Source organism: Melozone crissalis, unplaced genomic scaffold (assembly GCF_028551555.1).
Source record: "Melozone crissalis strain CALT ecotype California unplaced genomic scaffold, PUWL_Pcris_2 ptg000079l_1, whole genome shotgun sequence".
In the NCBI taxonomy this organism is placed as follows: Eukaryota; Metazoa; Chordata; class Aves; order Passeriformes; family Passerellidae; genus Melozone; species Melozone crissalis.
In genome coordinates this window covers 4,875,379-4,898,980 of record NW_026535856.1, presented here as the reverse complement: position 1 = coordinate 4,898,980, position 23,602 = coordinate 4,875,379, and the positions used below count along the sequence as shown (strand labels likewise).

Genomic DNA, 23,602 nt, shown 5'->3' with positions numbered 1-23,602 from the left:
GGTGAAGGGATAAGTTAATTAGAGTAGTGTGCACCTGTATGAGGATGGGAGGATTTGAGTATTTTTGAGTATAAAGATAAGTGACCGCCCCGGGGGCTCGCAGTGTGCACGTGGCTGGCTTGCTGTGCGGACCTCTGTCGGGCAGAGAGAAAAATCTTTTAGATAAACAACCAATAAACACTGAAGTCCGAGAAAGACCTGAAGGCTCTTCTCGTCCTTTGGAGTGTGGGCTGCCCAAGGCCATCCCCGAGCCTTTCCAGGCCATAAAACAGCCGAGAGAAGGGACACATAACGTCACCCCAGGACACCTGTGAAGGTCTGCCATGCAGATGCCCATGTGCCCAAGAGTAGGGCCAATGAGGAGCACCAGAACAATGAGCAGGTAGACCAGGCCGCAAAGATAGGGGTGTCCAACATGGACTGAAGAAGCTCCTCCATATAACCAAGTTTTCCCAGAGGAAACACGCTACGCTCTTTTCACTGACGGTTCCTGTGGTATCGTAGGGATGAACCGGAAGTGGAAAGCAGCCGTGTGGAGCCCCGCAGGACAGGTTGCACCAGCTGCCGAAGGAGAAGGTGGATCGAGCCAACTGGCTGAACTCAAAGTTGTTCAACTGGCCCTGGACATTGCTGAGAGAGAGAAGTGGCCAAAGCTCTGCCTCTACACTGATTCATGGATGGTAGCCAATGCTCTGTGGGGATGGCTGGAGAGGTGGAAAGAGGCCAACTGGCAACGTAGAGGGAAACCAATTTGGGCTGCTGAGGAGTGGAAAGACATTGCTACCAGGGTAGGGAGGCCACCTGTGAAAGTCCTCCATGTGGATGCTCATATCCCCAAGAGCAGGGCCAATGAGGGGCACCAGAACAATGAGCAGGTAGACCAAGCTGCAAAGATAGGTGTGTCCAAAATAGACCTAGATTGGGAACATAAGGGACAGTTATTCCTAGCTCGATGGGCCCATGATGCCTCAGGCCACCAGGGCAGAGATGCCACCTATAAGTGGGCACAAGACCGAGGGATGGGTCTATCCATGAACAGCATTTCTCAGGTTATCCATGACTGTGAGACGTGTGCTGCCATCAAGCAGGCCGAGCGAGTGAAGCCCCTGTGGTACGGTGGGCGGTGGTCCAAGTACAAGTATGGGGAGGCCTGGCAGATTGACTCCATCACACTGCCCCAGACACGCCAGGGTATTGGAATACGAATCCCAATATTACCAGTTAGTGCCTGGGCCAGTCTGTCCCTTGCTGCTGGGCCAAAGGCAGCAGCCGTGGTGTAAATCACCCCAGAGATACCTTGGCTGCTGGAGGTTGCAGCTGGGCACTGAACAAGTCCAGGCTTGTCAGGAACTCCGTTTACCTCAGGAGGAAGAGCTTCAGGCGATGGTGAAGAGAAAAAGGAGATGGATTCTGCTGGAGGGTTTGATGTCCAGAGGTTTATTCCATGGTTACAGAGGTCTGAACGGGGGCAACTGCTCCAACAGAATCACGACTGCATGGACTGATTACCTTTGTAAGCTCAGGGACAGGGGGAGGGGAGGGAACAGGTGAGCCACCCAACCAGGTGAGAGGGGCGGGGTCTCAGGGGGGGGATGACACCTAGACAGGCCAATGACCCCCAGGCCTGAGGGGCATCCTTTGAACTTGACCAACCACACGACGCCTTGCTGGAATGTTAAGCCTGATTGACAGGACTCACTCAGCAAGGGGGCGAGGGGGAAGGGAGAGAGGTACAGGCACACCTGGGAGGTGACTTGGAAGTCTAAAATGGGACATTACAGCACACCGCAACACCAGGGCAAGCGCTACGTGCTGACCATGGTGGAAGCCGCCACCGGATGGTTGGAAACCCACCCTGTGTCTCATGCTGCAGCCCGATTGGTAAATGACACAATACTCGGACAAGTTTTGTGGGTGCTTTATTAAGGGCCCGGGGAACTGGGGGACTCACGTCCCAAAGCCCGAGCCCCCGATTTCACGTATGGGTGCTTCCATCTTATACATGCGATTCACAACAGGGTCTCCAAGAAACAGTTCCCCTTGTGTAGCCACAGTCCCCTTGCGATACATTCCTTAGTTCACAAACAAAATCATAAATCTTCCGCTTATCTTATTCTAAGAGCATTGTACGCTGCCCCCAGACAGGTTAGCATTCTTACTTTCCTGCACCAGTTTAAATATTTACTAAATTCCTAAGATTTCCTGCACTAGTTTAAATATTTATTAAATTCCTAAGATTTCCTGCACTAGTTTATTTATGAAATTCCTAAGATTTCCTGCACTAGTTTAAATATTTATTAAATCCCTAAGATTTCCTGCACTAGTTTAAATATTTATTAAATTCCTAAGACTACCTGCACTAGTTTAATTATTTATTAAATTCCTAAGATTTCCTGCACTAGTCTAAATATTTATTAAATCCCTAAGATTTCCTGCACTAGTTAACATATTTATTAAATTCCTAAGATTTCCTGCTAGGTCACACACAAAACCCAACACACACACTATCAACGGCTACAAAACTGCTTTTAACGAACCGATTCACACACAACTCATAACTAAACTATAACTACGCATTTTGCTAAATTTCATTTTCTTTTCCAACAATGCCACAGCCCGGAACACCATCCCGGGCCTGGAAAAGCGAGTTCCGTGGAGACATGGCGCCCCTGAGAGGATCGAGTCGGACAACGGGATTCATTTCAAGAACAGCCTTACCAACACCTGGGCTAGGGAACATGGCATTGAGTGGGTGCACCATATCCCCTACCACGCACCAGCTGCAGGGAAAGTGGAGAGGTGCAATGGATTACTAAAAGCTTTGGGTGGGGGATCTTTCAAGAATTGGGAGCAGCATTTGGCAAAGGCCGCCTGGTTAGTCAACACCCGAGGTTCCACCAACCGAGCAGGTCCTGCCCAGTCTGAGCCCCTGGATGGAATAGAAGGAGACAAAGTCCCAGTTGTCCCTTCCTCGGCTGTTTTATGGCCTGGAAAGGCTCAGAGATGGCCTTGGGCAGCCCACGCTCCAAAGGACGAGAAGAGGCTTCAGGTCTTTCTCGGACTTCAGTGTTTATTGGTTTTTTATCTAAAAGATTTTTCTCTCTGCCCGACAGAGGTCCGCACAGCAAGCCAGCCACGTGCACACTGCGAGCCCCCGGGGCGGTCACTTATCTTTATACTCAAAATTACTCAAATCCTCCCCTCCTCATACAGGTGCACACTACTCTAATTAACTTATCCCTTCACCATTTATCCCCGTGAAATCCTCCCATCCTCATACAGGTGCACACTACTCTAATTAACTTATCCCTTCACCATTTATCCCCGTGAAATCCTCCCATCCTCATACAGGTGCACACTACTCTAATTAACTTATCCCTTCACCATTTATCCCCGTGAAATCCTCCCCTCCTCATACAGGTGCACACTACTCTAATTAACTTATCCCTTCACCATTTATCCCCGTGAAATCCTCCCATCCTCATACGGGTGCACACTACTCTAATTAACTTATCCCTTCACCATTTATCCCCGTGAAATCCTCCCATCCTCATACAGGTGCACACTACTCTAATTAACTTATCCCTTCACCATTTATCCCCGTGAAATCCTCCCATCCTCATACGGGTGCACACCGCGAGCCCCCGGGGCGGTCACTTATCTTTATACTCAAAATTACGTATACAATATTTACCTATTCTTTCCAATACCTTTCACCCTTATTGACCGGTGCACTTTTAGTAATAACCAATCCCCAAGTGCCACCGCCACCACAGAAGATGGAACCCAAGAAGAAGAAGAAGAAGAAGGACAGGACACGCCCCAATTCCTCCATCTTACTTCTCCAGACCCCCCCCTGTACAGAAATCCTAAACCCTGTGTTTTACACTCTAATTAACTCATCCCTTCACCATTTACCCCGGTGAAATCCTCCCGTCCTCACACAGGCGTCGTCTCCCGTGCAGGATCAAAGTCCAGCCACCAGACGCTTCTGGCGACATTCCAGGACCCCCGAGCCCCCCCAAGGGTGGTCTCGGTCACTCTGCACCTCAGTCCTGAGGCGCTGAGATCCCACACCGGTGGTTCATGTCAGAGGTTTGTTAGGGAAGACAGTTTGGATTAATCCTGCCTCAAATACAGACAAACCCATTGGTGGGGTTGTTTTTGCTCCGCAAACCGGTTGCACGTGGTGGGTAATGCAAAAAGATGGAAGGACACGGTGTTGTTGTTCAGGGAGATCTGATTGTGGGGTGAGAATGATTTGCAAATGTCACCGTTCCTTGGGTGTTGCTGCCGTTGTCTGTACATCAAAGGACACAGACATGAGATAGAGGGAAATGTGTAAGGGGGATTTGAGGGGGATTCCGGGCATTTTGGGGGGAAATTCGCGGGGTTTGGGGGGATTTGGGGATTTTGGGGGGGATTTTAGCGAATTTTGGCGGGGGATTTGGGATTTTTTGAGGGGAATTTTGGGGGGGATTTTGGGGAAATTTGGGGGAATTTGGTGATTTTGGGGGGGATTTTAGCGACTTTTGAGGGGGGAATTGGGATTTTTCGGGGGGGATTTTGGGGGGGTTTTGGGGAAATTTGGGGGAATTTGGTGATTTTGGGGGGGATTTCAGCGAATTTTGGGGGGGGAATTGGGATTTTTCGGGGGGAATTTTGGGGGGATTTTGGGGGGAAATTTGGGGGAATTTGGTGATTTTGGGGGGGATTTTAGCGAATTTTGGGGGGGAATTGGGATTTTTCGGGGGGAATTTTAGGGGGATTTTTGGGGAAATTTGGGGGAATTTGGTGATTTTGGGGGGGATTTTAGCGAATTTTGGGGGGGATTTGGGATTTTTCAGGGGGAATTTTGGGGGGATTTTGGGGGGAAATTTGGGGGAATTTGGTGATTTTGGGGGGGATTTTAGCGAATTTTGGGGGGGAATTGGGATTTTTCGGGGGGAATTTTTTTGGGGGATTTTGGGGAAATTTGGGGGAATTTGGTGATTTTGGGGGGATTTTAGCGAATTTGGGGGGGGATTTGGGATTTTTTGAGGGGGATTTTGGGGGGAAATTTGGGGGAATTTGGTGATTTTGGGGGGGATTTTAGCGAATTTTGGGGGAATTGGGATTTTTCGGGGGGATTTTGGGGAAATTTGGGGGAATTTGGTGATTTTGGGGGGGATTTTAGCGAATTTTGGGGGGGGGGGATTTGGGATTTTTTGAGGGGGATTTTGGGGGGAAATTTGGGGGAATTTGGTGATTTTGGGGGGGATTTTAGCGAATTTTGGGGGGGATTTGGGATTTTTCCCAATTTTTTGAGGGGGGGGGAATTTGGGGGGAAATTTGGGATATTGGGGGGGTTTTGAATTTTGGGGGCATTTGGGAGGGGGTTTTGGGGGGCGTTTGGGGTTTTTTTGGAGCGTTTTGGGATTTATGGGGGAGATTTGGAGATTTTTAGGGGGTCCCAGGAGGGTTTTTGGGTGTCTTGAGGGGGAATTTCGGGGGATTTCGGGCAGATTTGGGGTCCCGAGCAGTTTTTGGGTGATTTTGGGGGATTGTTTTGGGGGGGGCCCAGAAGATTTTGGGGAGATTTGGGGATTTTGAGGGGGTCCCAGGAGGATGTTGGGTGGATTTTGTGGGTTCTGAGTGGGATTCTGGGGGGTCCTGAAAGGGATTTGGGGATTTTGGGGTCATGGAAGGGATTTTGGGGCGGTTTTGGGGTCTCTGAGGGAATTTTTGGGGGCATTTTGGGGCGATTTGGGGTCTCTGAGGGGATTTTGGGGCAAATTTGGGTGTTCTGAGTGGATTTTGGGGTCTTGAAAGGAATTATTTTGTCATTTGAGGTTTCTGGGGGGATTTTGGAGTCCAGGAAGTGATTCGGGGATTTTTTTTGGGTGGTCCCTGAGGGGATTTTGGGGCGATTTGGGGGCTCTGAAGGGATTTTAGGGGATTTTGGATTTCTGAGGGGATTTTGGAGCTCTGAGAGCATTTTTGGTGAATTTTGGGGTTTCTGAAGAGATTTTAAGGGGAATTTGGGACTCTGAGGGCATTTTTGGGCTCCTGGAAGAGATTTTGGGGCGATTTTGTGAGTTCTGAGGGGATTTTAAGGGTCCTAAAAGGGATTTTGGGGCGATTTTCGGGGGGTTTGGGGGCGCCCTCAGTGAATTCGCGGCCATGTCTCGGGGATCCCTGCCTCTGATTGGTTCCCCGGGGCGCCTCCGGACCAATGAGAAGCCGTCGCTGGGCAGATTTTCCCCCCCAAGGGCGCTCTTCCCGCGCACGGCGCTGATTGGTCTCCGCCCTTTTCTCTCGACCAATCAGCTGCCGCTGGTGAGGAGGAGGCGGGAAACTGCGGATTTGGGTTTATTTTAATTAATTTTTAAATTATAATTAATTGATTTGGGATTTTATCGCTATTTTGATTCCTTTTTTTGGCGTTTGGTTTGTTTAGTTTAATTGGAATCAACTGCAGTTTTATTTCGTTTAATTGGGGTTTGTTTATTGTAATTAAATTAATTTCAAGTAATATAAACTTATTTTTAATTAAGACAAATTTTAATTTTTCTAACTATTTATTTCAATTAATATCAATTTATAATTTTTCCAATAAAATATTATTTCAATTAATGAAAGCCTATTAATATGTTTTATTCGTTTAAAAAAATAAAAATTTATTAATTTTATGAATAAATTCTTAGAAATTTTCTCAATCAATAAAAACCTATAAATTTATTTTATTGTTTCAAATTAATATAAATTTATAAATGTTTGAATTAAACATTTACTTCAATTACTAAAGCCAATTAATTTATTGCATTAATTTCCATTAATATAAGTTGATCCATTTTTTAAATAAAAACTATAAAATTTGAAATTAATAAAGATATACCAATTTATTCTATTTATTCCGATTATCATAAATTAATAAATTCTACCAATACAAGTTTGTATTTTTATTTATTAAAAATCTAAACATTGTTATAAATTAATTTGTCTCAATATCAATTTTCTAATAGTTCAATTTCCTATAAATTTATTTTGAATTTTTTATAATAATAAATCACTGATAAGATTAAAATTTATTTAAAAAATAAAATCGAATTAAATTAAATTAAATTAAATTAAATTAAATTCCTATTCTTGTATTTTATCGAATTTTGGGATTTAATTCCTGGATTTTCATCCCTTCCTTGAATAAATTTTATTTTATCAAATTGATTTCAATTAATCTCCTTTATTTGTTTTTAATTCCTCTGCTTTAATTGATTTTTATTTCTCTTTTCCCCCCATTTCCTCCCTAATTTGCATCAATTTCCTGCCTCTGTTTTTGCCATTTTCTATTTTTATAAATTTATTTTCATTCCCTTTTTTCAATTCCTAATCTCGCCCTTTCTTTCGGATTGAATACAATTTTTTATTTTAAAAATACAAATTATTAATTCCACTTATTCTGTTTATTTCCTATTAGATTTCTTTTTTTTCATTTTTATTTCATTGTTTTTTTCTGATTACTTTGTTTTCTCCCATTTATTTTTAATCGTATTTAATTTTATTTTATTTTATTTTATTTTAAGATATTATTTTATTTTATTTTACTTTACTCTATTTTATTTTATTTTATTTTATTTTATTAATATTTTATTTTATTTTAATGTATAATTTTATTTTATTTTACTTTATTTTATCTTATTTTACTTTATTTTATTTTATTTTATTTTATTTTATTTTAATTTATTATTTTATTTTATTTTAATTTATTCTATTTTATTTTATTTTATTTTATTTATTTTATTTTATTTTTATTTAATTTATTATTTTATTTTATTTTACTTTATTCTATTTTATTTTTTTCATAATTTATTATATTATATTTTTTTATTTCATTATTTTATTTTATTTTACATTATTTTATTTTATTCTATTCTATCCTATTCTATTTTTTTTATTTATTTTAATTTCATTTAAATTTAATTCTAGATTCAATTTTGGTTCATTTAAAATTCAAAATTTTTAAAATTTAAATTAATGATTTCATTTTAATTTTAATTCAAATTCATTTTAATTTCAATATTTTAAAAATCCATTCGCATAAACGCGTATAAAGAATACGCTGTAATGAATAAAAACAAATATAAATAAAATAAATTTTTTGTGAATAATGAAAATAATAAAAATAAATCTTAATAAATTCAATTAAATCAAAATGCGAATAATGATAAACGAATAGCTTGTAATAAAATAAAGGAAAATAAAATAAAAACCACATCAATTACATTGAATTATTTTATTTTATTTCACTGAATTTTCTATTTAATTTTGATTTTTTTTTCAATTTTCCATTGATTTGATTACAATTCTTTTATTCCCTTTAATTCCATTTTCTTTCATTGATCCCCAAAGGGAAAAAACGAAAAGAACGAAGAAAACCCAGAAGAAAATGGAATTCTTTTATTTTGGATTGAAATAATATTAATTAATAGCCATTAATAAACGGTCATTGACTTTAATTGATGTTAATAAATGTTAGCGAGGAAGGAACCTGGCCAAATATTAGAATAAGAAATAAAAATAATAGAAATAAAACCAATTAAAAAGAAAAAATTTACTGTGTTATTATTATTATTATTATATTTACTATTATTATATTTATTACTATATTTATTATTATAATTTTATTATTATTATTATTATTATTGTTGTTGTTGTTGTTGTTGTTGTTGTATTTTATTATTATTGTTACTACTATTATTATTATATTTTATTAAATTATTATTATTATTATTATTATTATTATTATTATTATTATTACCAAAATAAAAATATAAATTAAAAATATTGCCATTCATAAACCTCATATAAACAAAGTTAACAAATTAATGATGGAAGTAATTAATTAAAAATAGAATTTAAAAAAATAAAAATAAAATAAAATAAAATAAATATTTTATTTTTTTAGTATTATATTATTATTAATATAATTATTATTATTTTTTATTATTACTATTATTACTATTATTATTAAAATTATTATTGTTGTTGTTTTTATTATTATTACTGTTATTATTATAAAAATAAAAATATAAATGAAAAATATTGTCATTAATAAACCTCAAATAAACAAAGTTTATAAATTAATGATGGAAGTAATTAATTAAAATTGAATTAAAAAAAAAATTGACTTTAAATTCAAATTCATTTCAATTAAAAATAATTTAATTTACTGAAACTTTGCTAAATAAAAAGGAAATAAAACAAAATAAGACCTCAAATCAATTAAATTAAACTAAAATAAACTCAATAAAAATAAAATAAAATAAAAAAATAAAATAAAATAAATTTCTTTTAAATTGAAATTCATTTAAATTTAAAATAATTTAATTTGCTTCAACTTCGTTAAATAAAAAGGAAATAAAACAAAATAAAACTTCAAATCAATTAAATTAAACAAAAATAAGCTCAATAAAGATAAAATAAACTAAAATAAGATATAAAATGAAATAAATTTAATTTAAATTCATTTAAATTTAAAACAATTTAATTTACCGAAACTTTGTAAAATAAGAAGGAAATAAAACAAAAGAAGACCTCAAATAAATTAAATTATACTAAAATAAACTCAATAAAAATAAAATAAAATTAAATAAGAAATAAAATAAAATAAATTTGCTTTAAATTGAAATTCATTTAAATTTATAATAATTTAATTTACTTCAACTTTGTTAAACAAAAAGGAAATAAAACAAAATAAAACTTCAAATCAATTAAATTAAACGAAAATAAACTCAATTAAAATAAAATAAAATAGAAATAATCTAAATTAAACTAAAATTAATTAAATTAAGTTAAATTAAATAAAATCGTAATTAAATTAAAAAATTCACCTGGAAACCAATAATAACAGAAAATCACAAAAATCGGAATTAAAAGTTCCAAAATTGGCAAGAATTAAAATTCAATAAAAATAAAAATTAAAAGGAAAATTAAAATTAAAATTAAACTTTAAATGAAATTAAATAAAAATAAACTTACCGACAAAATTTACTATATGACTTAATTAAAAATGGAAATAAAAATATAAATTTTTAAATAAAATTAAAGTTATCAATAAACATATCATTTTAAATTAAAGTGAAATAAATCAAAATCGAAAGTCAATTAAAAATAAAAAAGAAATAAAAATAAAATAAAAGTAAAATAAAATTAAACAAGATAAAATAAATATATAAATTAAAAAGGAACTTAAAGGTAAAATTGAGGCTGAAATTCCATTTTGAAATTAAGATAAAATTGAAAACACAATAAAAAAATAAAATGAAAATGATGTGAATAGGAAAAAGGAAATTAACTTCAAATAAATTTAGAAATAAAATTTTAATGGAAAATGCAATAAGAAATTAAAATCAAGAGAAAAAATAAAATTAAAATTGATATTAAAAATATGAAAAAAATTCAAAGTGAATTATAGTAAAAAATAAAATTCCAAATAAAATAATCATTAAAATAAAATTATTATTTTATTTTATTTTATTGAAATTTAAATTAAATTGAAATTTAATTGGAAAAGAAAAGGAAAATTAAAAGAAAAATAAATTTAATATGAAATTAAAAAATGAAATTATACTTGCAATTGTAATTAAAATTTAAATAAGTTCAAATGAGTTTAAAATGAAAATATAAAATAAAAATTACAAATAGAAATAAAATTATATTGAAATTAAAGTTTAAACTAGATTTAAAAATAAAATCACTATAAAATTATGTTAGAAAATAGAAATAAAATAAAAATAAAATGATATCAAACTTAAATGAGAATAAAAAAAGAAAAAGAAAATAAAAGAAAAATCAAATAAAAGAAAAAAAAAATTAAATGAAACCAAAATAGGAATAAAAAAGAAAAATAAAATAAAATAATGAATTAAATGAAATAAAATGAAATAAAATGAAATAAAATAAAAAAGTAAAATAAAAAAATAAATTAAAAAAATTAAATATAATAAAGTAAAATAAAATAAAGTAAAATAAAGTAAAAAAATGATAAATTAAAATAAAATAAAATAATAAAATAAAACAAAACAAAATAAAATGAAATGAAATAAAATAAAATAAAATAATAAAATAAATTAAACTAAAAGAGGAATAAAAAAAAGTAAAATAAAATAAAACAAAAATAAAAAAAATAAAATAAAATAATAAAATAAAATAAGATAAAATAAAATAAAATAAAAAAAATAAAATACAATAAAAAATAAAATAAAAAATTAAAATAAAATAATAAAAAAATCCAAAATAAAGTAAAGTAAAATAAAATAAAATAAAATAAAATAAAATAAAATAAAAATTAAATTAAGCTAAAAGAGGAATAAAAAGAAAAAAATAAAATCAGATAAAATAAAATAAAATAATAAAATAAAATAAAATAAAATGAAATACAATGAAGTAAAATAAAATAAAATAAAATAATAAAATAAATCAAAATAAAATAAAATCAAGTAAAATAAAATCAAATAATAAATGAAAATAAAATAAAATAATATATTAAAAAAATTAAAACAAAATAAATTATTATAAAATAAAATAATAAAATAAAATTAAATAAAAAAACCGAAATAAAATACAATAAAATAATAATAAAAAAAATAATAAAATAAAATAAAATAAAATAAAATAAAAATTCTTCACCCCAAATCCTCACTCTTCACCCCAAATCCTCATTCTTGGCCCCAAATCTCAGCTCTGATCCCCAAATCTTGGTTCTTCACCCCAAATCTCAGCCTTACACCCCAAATCTCAACTCCCACTCCAAATCTTCGTTCTTGGCCCCAAATCCCCACTCCTGGCCCCAAATCTCCATTCTTGGCCCCAAATCTGCAGTCGTAGCCCCAAATCTCAGCCTGTGGCCCCAAATCTTCATTCCTGGCCCCAAATCTTTGTTCTTAGCCCCAAATCTTCGTTCTTGGTCCCAGATTTTTGTTCTGGGCCCCAAATCTCCACTTCTGACCCCAAATCTCCACTCCCGGCCCCAAATCTCCACTCCCGGCCCCAAATCTCCATTCTTGGCCCCAAATCTTCATTCTGGGCCCCAAATCTTCGTTCTGGGCCCCAAATCTGAACCTTTTGCCCCAATCTCAGCTCCTGGCCCCAAACCTCAGCTCTTGGCTCCAAGGCTGAACCAATGTCCCCAAACCTGGGTGCAAATGGTCGAGATTTGGGGAAAATGGGATGGATTTGGGTCCGTGGGGGTCAACAATGGGGTCAAGGGTTTGAGGGAAGGACCTGGGGAACAGGGATGGGGACAAGACCAAAATTAGAACCAGCAGGATGAGCCTCCCAACCCCAACCATCATAGGCGTTTTTGGCACAGAAATAGGATCCGAAATCCTCGTGTTTGAGATTGTTCATGGTTAGCGTCACCGAGCTCTGCCCGTTGTCCCTGGAGATCCTGACCCGTCCCTTGACCGATGGCGCGTATCTGGGGGTGGAACCATGACCGTTGATCCCCGCGACGTATTCCAGCCCCTGCCCGGGTCTCTGGCGGATCCAGAACATTGCAGATTTTGTGAAATTGAAGCCAGATGTTTGGCACAGCAATGTCAGGGACCCCCCAGGGGGCTGGAGGTCCCCCCCCAGACTCCAGCAGGGTCACGGCCGCCTGGAGCCCTGCGGGACAGAGGGGAGATGGGGATGAGGCCCCGGATCCAGGTGTGGGTCCGGCTGGGGGTTACCAGATCCAAAACGGGTCCTCGAGCCCCCTGGGAAAGCCAGCAGGATCGGGAGGAGGAGAAAGTGCCACAATCTGGGGCCAACACCAGGATCTGCATGCAAGAATCAACATTTGGATGGATTTTTTCCCTCATCCCCATCTCCCCTTTGTCCCGCAGGGCTCCGGGTGGCCGTGACCCTGCTGGAGTGCAGGGGGGGACCTCCAGCCCCCCGGAGGGTCCCTGCGCCTCCTCTGCCGAGGGTCCGGGTTCGATTTTGGCAGTTCTGACTTTGAATGGATCCGCCAGAGACCTGGGCAGGGACTGGAATACGTCGCCTATATCAACACTGGCAGCACCACCTGGTACGTGTTGTCGGTGCAGGGCCGGTTCAGGATCTCCAGGGACAACGGGCAGAGCTCGGTGACGCTGACCATGAACAACCTCAAGGACGAGGATTCCGCCGTTTATTTCTGCGGGAAATCTGCCTATAGTAGTTGGGTTGCTGCTGTCTATGACTTTGACCATGGCCCAATCCCTGTGTCCCCATCTGTTCCCGTTTTCCAGACCTTTCCCCCACACCCCAGCCCCTGACCCCACTCCTGACCCTTTGGCCCAACCCTGCCCTGCTTTAGCCCCAAATCTCAGCTCTTGGCCCCAAACCTCAGCTATTGGGTCCGAGTCTCAACCAAGGTCCCCAAATCTGGGTGCAAATGGTCGAGATTTGGTGAAAATGGGCTTGATTTGGGTCTGTGGCTGTGACTCAGTTTCACCGCTGCAATTTTGGGCCAGAATGGGTCCAGTTGGGAAAAAATCTTTGGGATTTGTGGGACAAGGCTGACCTCAGGGTGAAACCGGCCGTGATTTGGGGCCAAGAGCTGAGATTTGGGGCAAGAGCAGGGCAAGGTTGGGACAAAGGCTCAGGAGTGGGGACAGGGGTTGGAGGGAAGGTTCTGGGGCATGGGGACAGGAAGAAAATGATAAACAAAAGCAGCAGCACCCCAACCAGCACCAGAAGTAAAAGAACATTTGGCACAGAAATAGGATCCAGAATCCTCGTCCTTGAGGTTGTTCATGGTCAGTGTCACCGAGCTCTGCCCGTTGTCCCTGGAGATCGTGAACCGGCCCTTGACTGAATCCGCTGCCACCATCGTACCTGATCCCCGCGACCCATTCCAGCCCCTGCCCAGGACTCTGACGAACCCAGCCCATCCCAAAACTGCCGAAACTGAACCCAGACCCCCGGCAGAGGAGGCGCAGGGACCCCCCGGGGGGCTGGAGGTCCCCCCCACACTCCAGCAGGGTCACGGCCGCCCGGAGCCCTGCGGGAGAAAGGGGAGAGGATGGAAATCAAAACTCTGATTGGTCAAGGGCCCCCAAGTGGGTGTGGCCAGCTGGACAAAGGAGTAGAATCCTCCTGGGGGGAGAATGATGAAGGCCAAGGGTCCCAATTTGGGGCCAAGGGTCAGGATTGGGGTCAAGGGTTGAGCTTTGGCAACATCCCAATCTCCCCTTTGTCCCGCAGGGCTCCGGGCGGCCGTGACGCTGCTGGAGTGCGGGGGGGACCTCCAGCCCCCTGGGGGGTCCCTGACGTTGCTGTGCCGCGCATCTGGGTTCAATTTTGGGGATTATGGAATGTACTGGATCTGCCAGAGACCTGGGCAGGGTTTGGAATACGTCGCAGGGATCTACAGCGATGGTGGCGGCACATACTATGCACCATCGGCCAAGGGCCGGGTCACGATCTCCAGGGACAACGGGTAGAGCTCGGTGATGCTGACCATGAACAACCTCAAGGACGAGGATTCCGTCTATTTTTGCGGAAAATCTGCTGATACTGGTGCTGGTAGTGCTGTTGCTAATAGGGGAGATGATGATGGTTGTGTCCCCATCCCCATGTCCCCCCCCATCCCCGTTCCCTAGACCCTTCCCCCAAACCCCCAGCCCCCACCCAGCCCTTGACCATCGATCCCAACCTTGCTCTGCCTCGGCCCTAATTCTCACCCGCTGACCCCAAACCACAACTCCCGACCCCAAATCTCCACTTTATGCCCCAAAACCTTGTTATAAAAGTCGATACTTCAAGCCAAGGGTTAAGATTTTAGTCCACTTTGTGGTAATGTGCAGAGAGCGGACCGGGGAACAGGAACACAGCCAAATGCAACCTAAATATGAGAGTGACCAATGCCTGCAGCAGCGTTCCAACCAGCACTACCAACAACACTTCTGCCACAGAAATAGGATCCCGAATCCTCGTCCTTGAGGTTTTCCATGGTCAGCATCACCGAGCTCTGCCCGTTGTCCCTGGAGATCGTGAACCGACCCTTGACCGATGGCGCGTAGTAGGCGCTGCCACTGCTGTGGATACTCGCAACCCAGTCCAGCACCTGCCCGGGTTTCTGGCGGACCCAGCTCATTCCAAAACTCCCGAAACTGAACCCAGACCCTCGGCAGAGGAGGCGCAGGGAACCCCCGGAGGGCTGGAGGTCCCCCCCTCACTCCAGCAGGGTCACGGCCACCCGGAGCCCTGCGGGACAAAGGGGAGATGGGCACGGGGCCTGGCTGTGCCATTCTCGTTCCCTGCTCAGAGTCAGAGACCATCCTCTCTCTCCCTCTCTCTCTGTCTGTCTCTCTCTCCCTCTCTAACTATTTTTCCTGGAGCAGCTCAGGAAGAAGAAGAAGATGAAACAATTCCCATCTCTCCTCGCTGCTCCTGCTGTTTCTGCAGGTGTGGAATGTGTCAGGGGGATTGTTCCCCGCCAGGGATTCATCATTTGGGTTCTGCTGCAGATTGTTTTGTTTCCTTGGCCAATGGGCTCCAGGCCGTGACCTGGCTCTGTCAGTCACTCGCGGGGTTTCTTCAGGATATTTTAGGGTCTTTTGTACGGAATTTTTTGTATCTCTTTAGTATAAATGCAATATAGTATTAATGAGATATAATATAGAATTAATGAGATATTATATAGCATTAATGAGATGTAATATAGTATTAATGAGATATAATATAGAATTAATGAGATATAGTATTGTATTTTTGGGATATAATATCGAATTAATGAGATATAATATAGTATTGATGAGATATAATATAATATTAATGAGATGTAATATAGTAATAATGAGATAAAATATTGTTTTAATGTAATAAAATATAATATTAATGTAATATAGTAGAGATTTAATAGAGCAATAGTTCAGCATTCTGAATCATGGAGTCAGATGCTGTGACCCTGCAGAGTGCGGGGGGGACCTCCAGCCCCCCGGGGGGTCCCTGTGCCTCCTCTGCCGAGGGTCCGGGTTCAGTTTTGGGGATTATGGAATGTTCTGGATGCGCCAGAGACCCGGGCAGGGTTTGGAATACATCGCAGGGATCAACAGCAATGGTGGCAGCACCTGGTACGCGCCATCAGTCCAGGGCCGGTTCACGATCTCCAGGGACAATGGGCAGAGCTCGGTGATGCTGACCATGAACAACATCAAGGGCGAGGATTCCAGATCCTATTTCTGTGCCAGGGATGCTGATGCTGGTAATCCTTCTGGTAGTGACAGTGCCACGTCCATCCCCATGTTCCCCCATCCACGTTGACCAGACCCTTCCCCCAAACCCCCAGCCCACACCCAGCCCTTGACCAATTATCCCAAGCTTGCTCTGCCTCGTCCCCAGTTCTCACCCGCTGACCCCAAACCACAACTCCTCACCCCAAATCTCCTCTTTGTTCCCCAAAACTTTGCTCTGAAGGTCGGGGTTTGAGGCCAAGGGTCCCGATTTGCGGACAAAGGATCACAACTCATGTGAGTGGCTGTGGCTGGGAGCACAAAGTGGGGACTTCGGGAAGAATTGGGCGAGTATTTTTGCCAACTTTGTTGGATTTGAGGCAGAACACGTTTGAGGGTTTTTGCTTCATGGTTGGTGGTGTTGGAAATGGGGGTAATCTGGGACAAAGGGTCAAGAATGGGGTGAAGGGCTGAGATTTGGGGGAAGGGTCTGGGAACTGGGGACAGGAGGGGACCCAGTCAAGGGGTTGAGGCCAAGAGCAGAGACATCATTACCCCAACTGGCACCAGCAACCTTGGCGCAGAAATAGGATCCGGAATCCTGGTTCTTGAGGTTGTTCATGGTCAGCGTCACCGAGCTCTGCCCGTTGTCCCTGGAGATCCTGAACCAGCCCTTGACCGACAGCGCGTACTCGGTGTAACCACCAGTGCTGTAGATCCCTGCGACCCATTGCAGCCCCTTCCCGTGTCTCTGGCGGATCCAGAACATTCCAAAACTCCCAAAGTCGAAACCGGACCCTTGGAAGAGGAGGCGCAGGGACCCCCCGGGGGGCTGGAGGTCCCCCCTGCACTCCAGCAGGGTCACGGCCGCTCCCGCATTCTTAAACCTTCACTGGTTTTCTCCCAAATTCCTTTGTCTGGCCTCAAATGTCCAACAGAAATTTCCTGTATGGAAAAGTTCTCTAAACCCTGCAATTAGAGCAAATCCATCCATTAATTAATTGGACAGCTCTGCTGAACCTTTGCATCGCCCCATCCCCATCTCCCCTTTGTCCCGCAGGGCTCCGGACGGCCGTGGCCCTGCTGGAGTGCGGGGGGGACCTACAGCCCCCAGGGGGGTCCCTGCGCCTCCTCTGCCGGGGGTCCGAGTTCAGTTTCGGGAGTTTCTCCATGCTCTGGATGCGTCAGAAACCCGGGCAGGGGCTGGAATACGTTGCAGCGATCTGGAGCAGTGGTTCCTACACCGCGTATGCGCCATCGGTGCAGGGCCGGTTCACGATCTCCAGGGACAACGGGCAGAGCTCGGTGACGTTGACCATGAACAACCTCAAGGACGAGGATTCCGGATCCTATTTCTGCTCCAAATCTGGCTATGATAATGATTGGAGTGCTGCTGCTTCTGATGAAGACACCAGTTGTGGATCCACACCAACCTCCAAGTCCCACCTGTCCCCAGACCCAGACTCTTCCCCCGCAAACCTCAGTCCTTGACCCTTCGTCTCAAATCTCCCCTATTTGCCCCAATGGTCAGCACTGACCCCAAACCATGCCCCGCTCCTGCCCCAAAACTCAACCATTGACCCCAAACCTTCACACCTGGCCTCCAGTTCAGGCCTGCTCCAATCAGGGCCCAGGGAACTGGTGGTGATTTGGGTGAATTGGGAAAAACTGGGAGAAATTCAGGAGTTGGGGCAAAAGGGGCGGAGTTTGGAAGCAACTGGTGAAGATTTCAGAAACAGAGCTGGGAGTCGGGGCAGGATTTCTGGAATTTGTGGGCACTTGGGACTGCAATGGGGCTGGGGCCACGGCAGGACTTGTCAATATGAGCGGGACCAGCACAACCATAACCATTACTGCTACGTTTGGCACAGAAATAAACTGTGGAATCCTCGTCCTTGAGGTTGCTCATGGTCAGCATCACCGACCTCTGCCCGTTGCCCCTGGAGATCCTGAACCAGCCCTGCACCGATGGCGCGTAGGCGGTGTAACCACCACTGCTGTCGATACTGGCGATGTATTCCCGGGTCTTCCCAGATTTCTGTCGGATCCAGAACATTCCAAAACTGCAAAAATCAAACCCAGAGGCGTGGCACAGCAACGTCAGGGACCCCCGGGGGGCTGGAGGTCCCCCCCGCACTCCAGCACGGTCACGGCCGCCCGGAGCCCTGCGGGACAAAGGGGAGATGGGGATGGGAAACCTGATTGGTCGAAGGCCTCAAAGTGGGTGTGGCCAGTTTGGAAAAGGGTCGGGACCCAGCTGGGAGGAGGATGATGAACTCCAAGGGTCCCAATTTGGGGCCCAGAGTCAGGATTTGGTTCAAGGTTTGAGCTTTGGCCCATCCCCATCTCCCCTTTTTCCCGCAGGGCTCCAGGCGGCCGTGACCCTGCTGGAGTGTGGAGGGGACCTCCAGCCCCCCGGGGGGTCCCTGCACCTCCTCTGCCGAGGGTCCGGGTTCGATTTCGGCAGTTTTGGGATGGGCTGGGTCCGCCAGAGACCCGGGCAGGAGCTGGAGGTCGTAGCACAGATCAGCACTGCTGGCACCACCCACTATGGAGATTCAGTCCAGGGCCGGTTCAGGATCTCCAGGGAAACCGGGCAGAGCTTGGTGATGCTGGCCATGAACAGCCTCAAGGACAAGGATTCCGGATCCTATTTCTGTGCCAAGGATTCCTATGGTGGCTGGAATGCCGCCCATGCCATTGGTTTCACTCCCGGTGGTTGGGTGGGTGTTTGCGGTTTCAGCCCCGTCCCTGTCCCCAGCTGTCCCCAGACCCTTCCCCAAACCCCCCTGACCCACCCCAGACCCTTTGTCCCAACCCCGCCCCCTTTGCCCCCAACGTTGCCCATTGGCCCCAAACCCTCCCCTGGGTCTGGCCCCAAACTCAATTCTTGGCCCCAAATCTCACCCTCATGCCCAAAAAGTGCCCAAGAGGTCGAGATTTGGGGACAGCGGGTGAGGTTTGGGCCAGCGGCTGCGTCTGGGAGCCCAGAGTGGGGATTTGGGGCAGAATCGGGTGAGTTTTGGGGCCAAAGCAGGCAGGTTTGTGGCAGAACCAGTTGGGGGTTTGGGGTCTTTGGTCGCCATTGGGGCAAAGGGGGCAGATCTGGGAAAAAGGGGGAAGACCTGGGACTTGGGTGTGGGGGAAGGGTCTTCGTCTTTGGGGACAGGTGGGGACACTGAGATGGGAATGGATCCACCAATGGTGCATTTACCAATAGCAGGAGGGCCCCAATTATCAGCATAAGCACGTTTGGCACAGAAATAGGATCCGGAATCCTCGTCCTTGAGGTTGTTCGTGGTCAGCGTCACCGAGCTCTCCCGGTTGTCCCTGGAGATCCTGAACTGGCCCTGGACTGAATCCGTGTACCCGGTGCTGGATCGTTCCTCATCCCCGCGACCCATTCCAGCCCCTGCCTGGGTCTCTATCAGAACCAGTGCATGGCAAAACTGCCAAAACTGTACCCGAACCCTCGGCAGAGGAGGCGCAGGGACCCCCCGAGGGGCTGGAGGTCCCCCCCGCACTCCAGCAGGGTCACGGCCGCCCGGAGCCCTGCGGGACAAAGGGGAGATGGGGATGGCCTAAGCTCAACTCTTGACGCCAAAATCCCAATAATTGGCCCCAGGTTGTGACAATTTGTTCTTCTCCTCCTGCTCCTGGTCACCCTCCCAGGTGGGTCTCATCCCTTTTTCCAGCTGGCCACACCCACTGAAGGCCCAGAGCCAATCAGGTTTCTCATCCCCATCTCCCCTTTGTGCCACAGGGCTCCGGGAGGCCGTGACCCTGCTGGAGTGCGGGGGGGGACCTCCAACCCCCCCGGGGGGTCCCTGATGTTGCTGTGCCGAAGGTCCGGGTTTGATTTCGGGAATTTCAACATGGGCTGGATGCGTCAAAGACTAGGGAAGGGGCTGAAATTCATGGCAGGGATCAGCAACAACAGTGGCAACATTGGCTATGCGCCATCGGTCAAGGGTCGTTTCAGGATCTCCAGGGACAACGGGCAGAGCTCGGTGACGCTGACCATGAACAACCTCAAGGACGAGGATTCCGGATCCTATTTCTGCACCAAGGGTGCTTACAGTTGTTGTGCTCCTTCTGATGCTGATGTTGGTGGTGGTGTCCTTACCCCTGTTCCTGTCCCTGTGCCCCCGATCATTCCCTCCAACCCCAGACTCCACTCCTGACCTGCGTCCCAACCCTGCCCTGCTCTGGCCCCAAATCTCACCTCTTGGTCCCTCCGGATCCTGTTTCTGTGGGAAATGTCCTGGTACTGGTGGCGCTTATGCTGCTTGTTATACTGAGATTGCCGACCATGGCCCCATCCCCAACCAGCATTAGGAGCAGCACCGTAACCATCAGCATCCTTGGCACAGAGATAGAATCCGGAGTCCTGGTCCTTTAGGTTTTTCATGGTCAGCGTCACCGAGCTCTGCCCGTTGTCCCTGGAGATCGTGAACGGGCCCTTGACCGACGCCGCGTAGTAGATGGCACCATTGCTCCAGATCGCTGCGATCAACTCCAGCCCCTGCCCGGGTCTCTGTCGCACACATTCCATGGAAAAACTCCCAAAATCGAACCTGGACCCTCGGCAGAGGAGGTGCAGGGACCCCCCGGGGGGCTGGAGGTCCCCCCCGCACTCCAGCAGGGTCACGGCCACTCCCCAATCCCCAACCCTTCCCCAGTTTTGCCCCAAATTCCCTTTGGACTAAAATATTCTACAGAGGTTTCCATTATTGTAAAGTTCCTTAAACCCTGCAATTAGCCCCAATCCACACATTAATTAATTCGACAGCTCCACCTGGCTTTTGCATCGCCCCATCCCCATCTCCCCTTTGTCCCGCAGGGCTCCGGGCGGCCGTGACCCTGCTGGAGTGCGGGGGGCACCTCCAGCCCCCTGGGGGGTCCCTGACGTTGCTCTGCATCGGCTCTGGGTTCACTCTGGCCAATCACGACGTGTTCTGGGTGCGCCAGAGACCCGGGCAGGGGCTGGAGTTTGTCGCCCACATCACCTACAATGGAGGCTACACCATCTACAGTCCGTCGGTGCAGGGTCGGTTCAGGATCTCCAGGGACAACGGGCAGAGCTCGGTGACGCTGACCATGAACAACCTCAAGGACGAGGATTCCGGATCCTATTTCTGTGCCAGACGTCATAAATATTGGGGTGCTGATTATGTTTTTATTGATGATGCTCTCAGCGATCCGATGCCCTTGATGGTCACCAGATGTCTCCAATCGCCACAGATTCTTCCCCAAAATCCCAGCCCTTCTCCTCAAATCTTGGCTATATTCCCCCAATCTCTGCCCCTGTTGCCGCAGCCCTGGAGTTTCCCCAATTTTGCCCATTTCACTCAAATCTCCCCCAGCTCCCTGAACTCTGATTGGCTGATCGAGCACAGTCAGAAATGGGAACTCTTGGAGAGCAAGGCCTGAACTGGGGGACGTGTTTGAATGTTTGGTGCCAATGGTTGATTTTTGGGGCAGGAGCAGGGCAGGGTTTGGGGTCAGAGCTGACCATTGGTGCAAATGGGGGAGATTTGGGACAAAGGGTCAAGGGCTGAGGTTTGGGGGAAGGGTCTAGGTCTGGGGACAAGAGGGGCTCTGATGGGGTGGTGCCACCACCGGAATGGCCAATATAAGGAGCAGCATAAGAGCTTCCTGTATTGTAAGATTTGGCACAGAAATAGGTGGAAGAATCATCGTCCTTGAGGTTGTTCATGGTCAGCGTCACCGAAGATTGCCCGTTGTCCCTGGAGATCGTGACCCGGCCCTTGACCGATGGCGCGTAGTAGGCGCTGCCACCTGATACTGGCGACTGCTTCCAGCCCCTGTCTGGGTCTCTGGCGATGCCAGCCCATCCCAAAACTGCCAAAATTGAACCCAGACCCTCGGCAGAGGAGGCGCAGGGACGCCCCAGGGGGCTGGAGGTCCCCCCCGCACTCCAGGAGGGTCACGGCCGCCCGGAGCCCTGAGGGACAAAGGGGAGATGGGGATGAGGACAAAGCTCAACCCTTGAAACAAATCCTTACTCTTGGCCCCAGATTCTGACCCTTGGAGTTCATCATCCTCCTCTCACGTGCGTCCCACCACTTTTTCAAGCGTGCCATGCCAACTTGGGCACTCTTCACCAATCAGGTTCCTCATCCCCTTCTCCCCTTTGTCCCGCAGGGCTCTGGGCGGCCGTGACCCTGCTGGAGTGTGGGGGGCACCTGCAGCCCCAGGGGGGTCCCTGCGTCTCCTCTGCCGAGGGTCCGGTTTCAGTTTCGGGGATTATGGAATGCACTGGGTCCGCCAGAGACCCAGGCAGGGGCTGGAATACGTGGCAGGCATCTAGTACAATAGTGCCAACACTTACTATGCGCCATCGGTCAGGGGCCGGTTCAGGATCTCCAGGGACACCGGGCAGAACTCGGTGACGCTGACCATGAACAACGTCAAGGATGAGGATTCTGCCGTTTATTTCTGCTCCAAGTGTGCTGCTAATAATTACCCTGAACATGCTGCTCGTAGTGAGGATGCCCAAGGTTTTCCCACCCACATCCCCTTATCCCCCACCCGTCCCGGTTGCCCAGACCCTTCCCCCAAACCCCCAGCCCACACCCAGCCCTTGACCATTGATCCCAACCTTGCTCTGCCTCGGCCCCAATTCTCACCCGCTGACCCCAAACCTCAACTCCTGACCCCAAATCTCCTCTTTGTGCCCTAAAACTTTGCTCTGCAGGTCAGGGTTTTAGGCCCAGGGTCCCGATTTTGGTCAGAATTTGGGATTTGTGTCAGTGGTGGCTGCTCAGGGCCAGCAGCGCAGATTTGGGCAGAGCTGGGCGAATTCAGCCCAGGGATCCTGGCAGAAGGGCCGGGGCCAGTCCAAGAGCAAAAATGGCCCTGAGTGGGCCCCGAGCTAATGTGTGGGGCCAGGAGCTGAGAATGTGGGGCAGGGCCAGGGGAGGGTTGGGGCCCGAGGACAGGAATGGGGTCAGGGGCTGGGGATTGGGGGAAGGGTCACTGTGGAGACAGTTGGTGACCATCATGGTGGTGGGAACACTGACGGCATTGCTCCCAATAGCAGCAGCACTCTCAGAACCGTAACTACTACTGGCACGTTTTGTGCAGAAATAAACGGCGGAATCCTCGGCCTTGAGGTTGTTCATGGTCAGCGTCACCGAGCTCTGCCTGTTGTCCCTGGAGATCCTGGACCGGCCCTTGACAGATTGTGCGTAGAAGGTGCCGCCACCTGCTGTATTCCAGTGTCCGCCTGGATCTCTGACGGATCCAGATCATTCCAAAATTCCCGAAATCAAACCCAGATGCGCGGCACAGAAACGTCAGGGACCCCCCTGGGAGGCTGGAGTTCCCCCCCGCACTCCAGAAGGGTCACGGCCGCCCAGAGCCCTGCGGGACAAAGGGGAGATGGGGATGAGGCC

The 23,602-nt window shown here is 45.1% G+C and overlaps 1 gene segment (V, D, J or C); it reads left to right on the top strand.

Moving 5' to 3' along the window:
* Nucleotides 1–21,614, top strand: part of LOC128946311 (Ig heavy chain V-III region HPC76-like) — a 49,637-nt gene extending 28,023 nt beyond the window's left edge. Inside the window, 2 exon segments of the V gene segment in view lie at nucleotides 21,051–21,398; nucleotides 21,501–21,614. Coding sequence covers nucleotides 21,051–21,398; nucleotides 21,501–21,614 — 462 coding nt within the window.
* The last annotated feature ends 1,988 nt before the right edge of the window (nucleotides 21,615–23,602 follow it).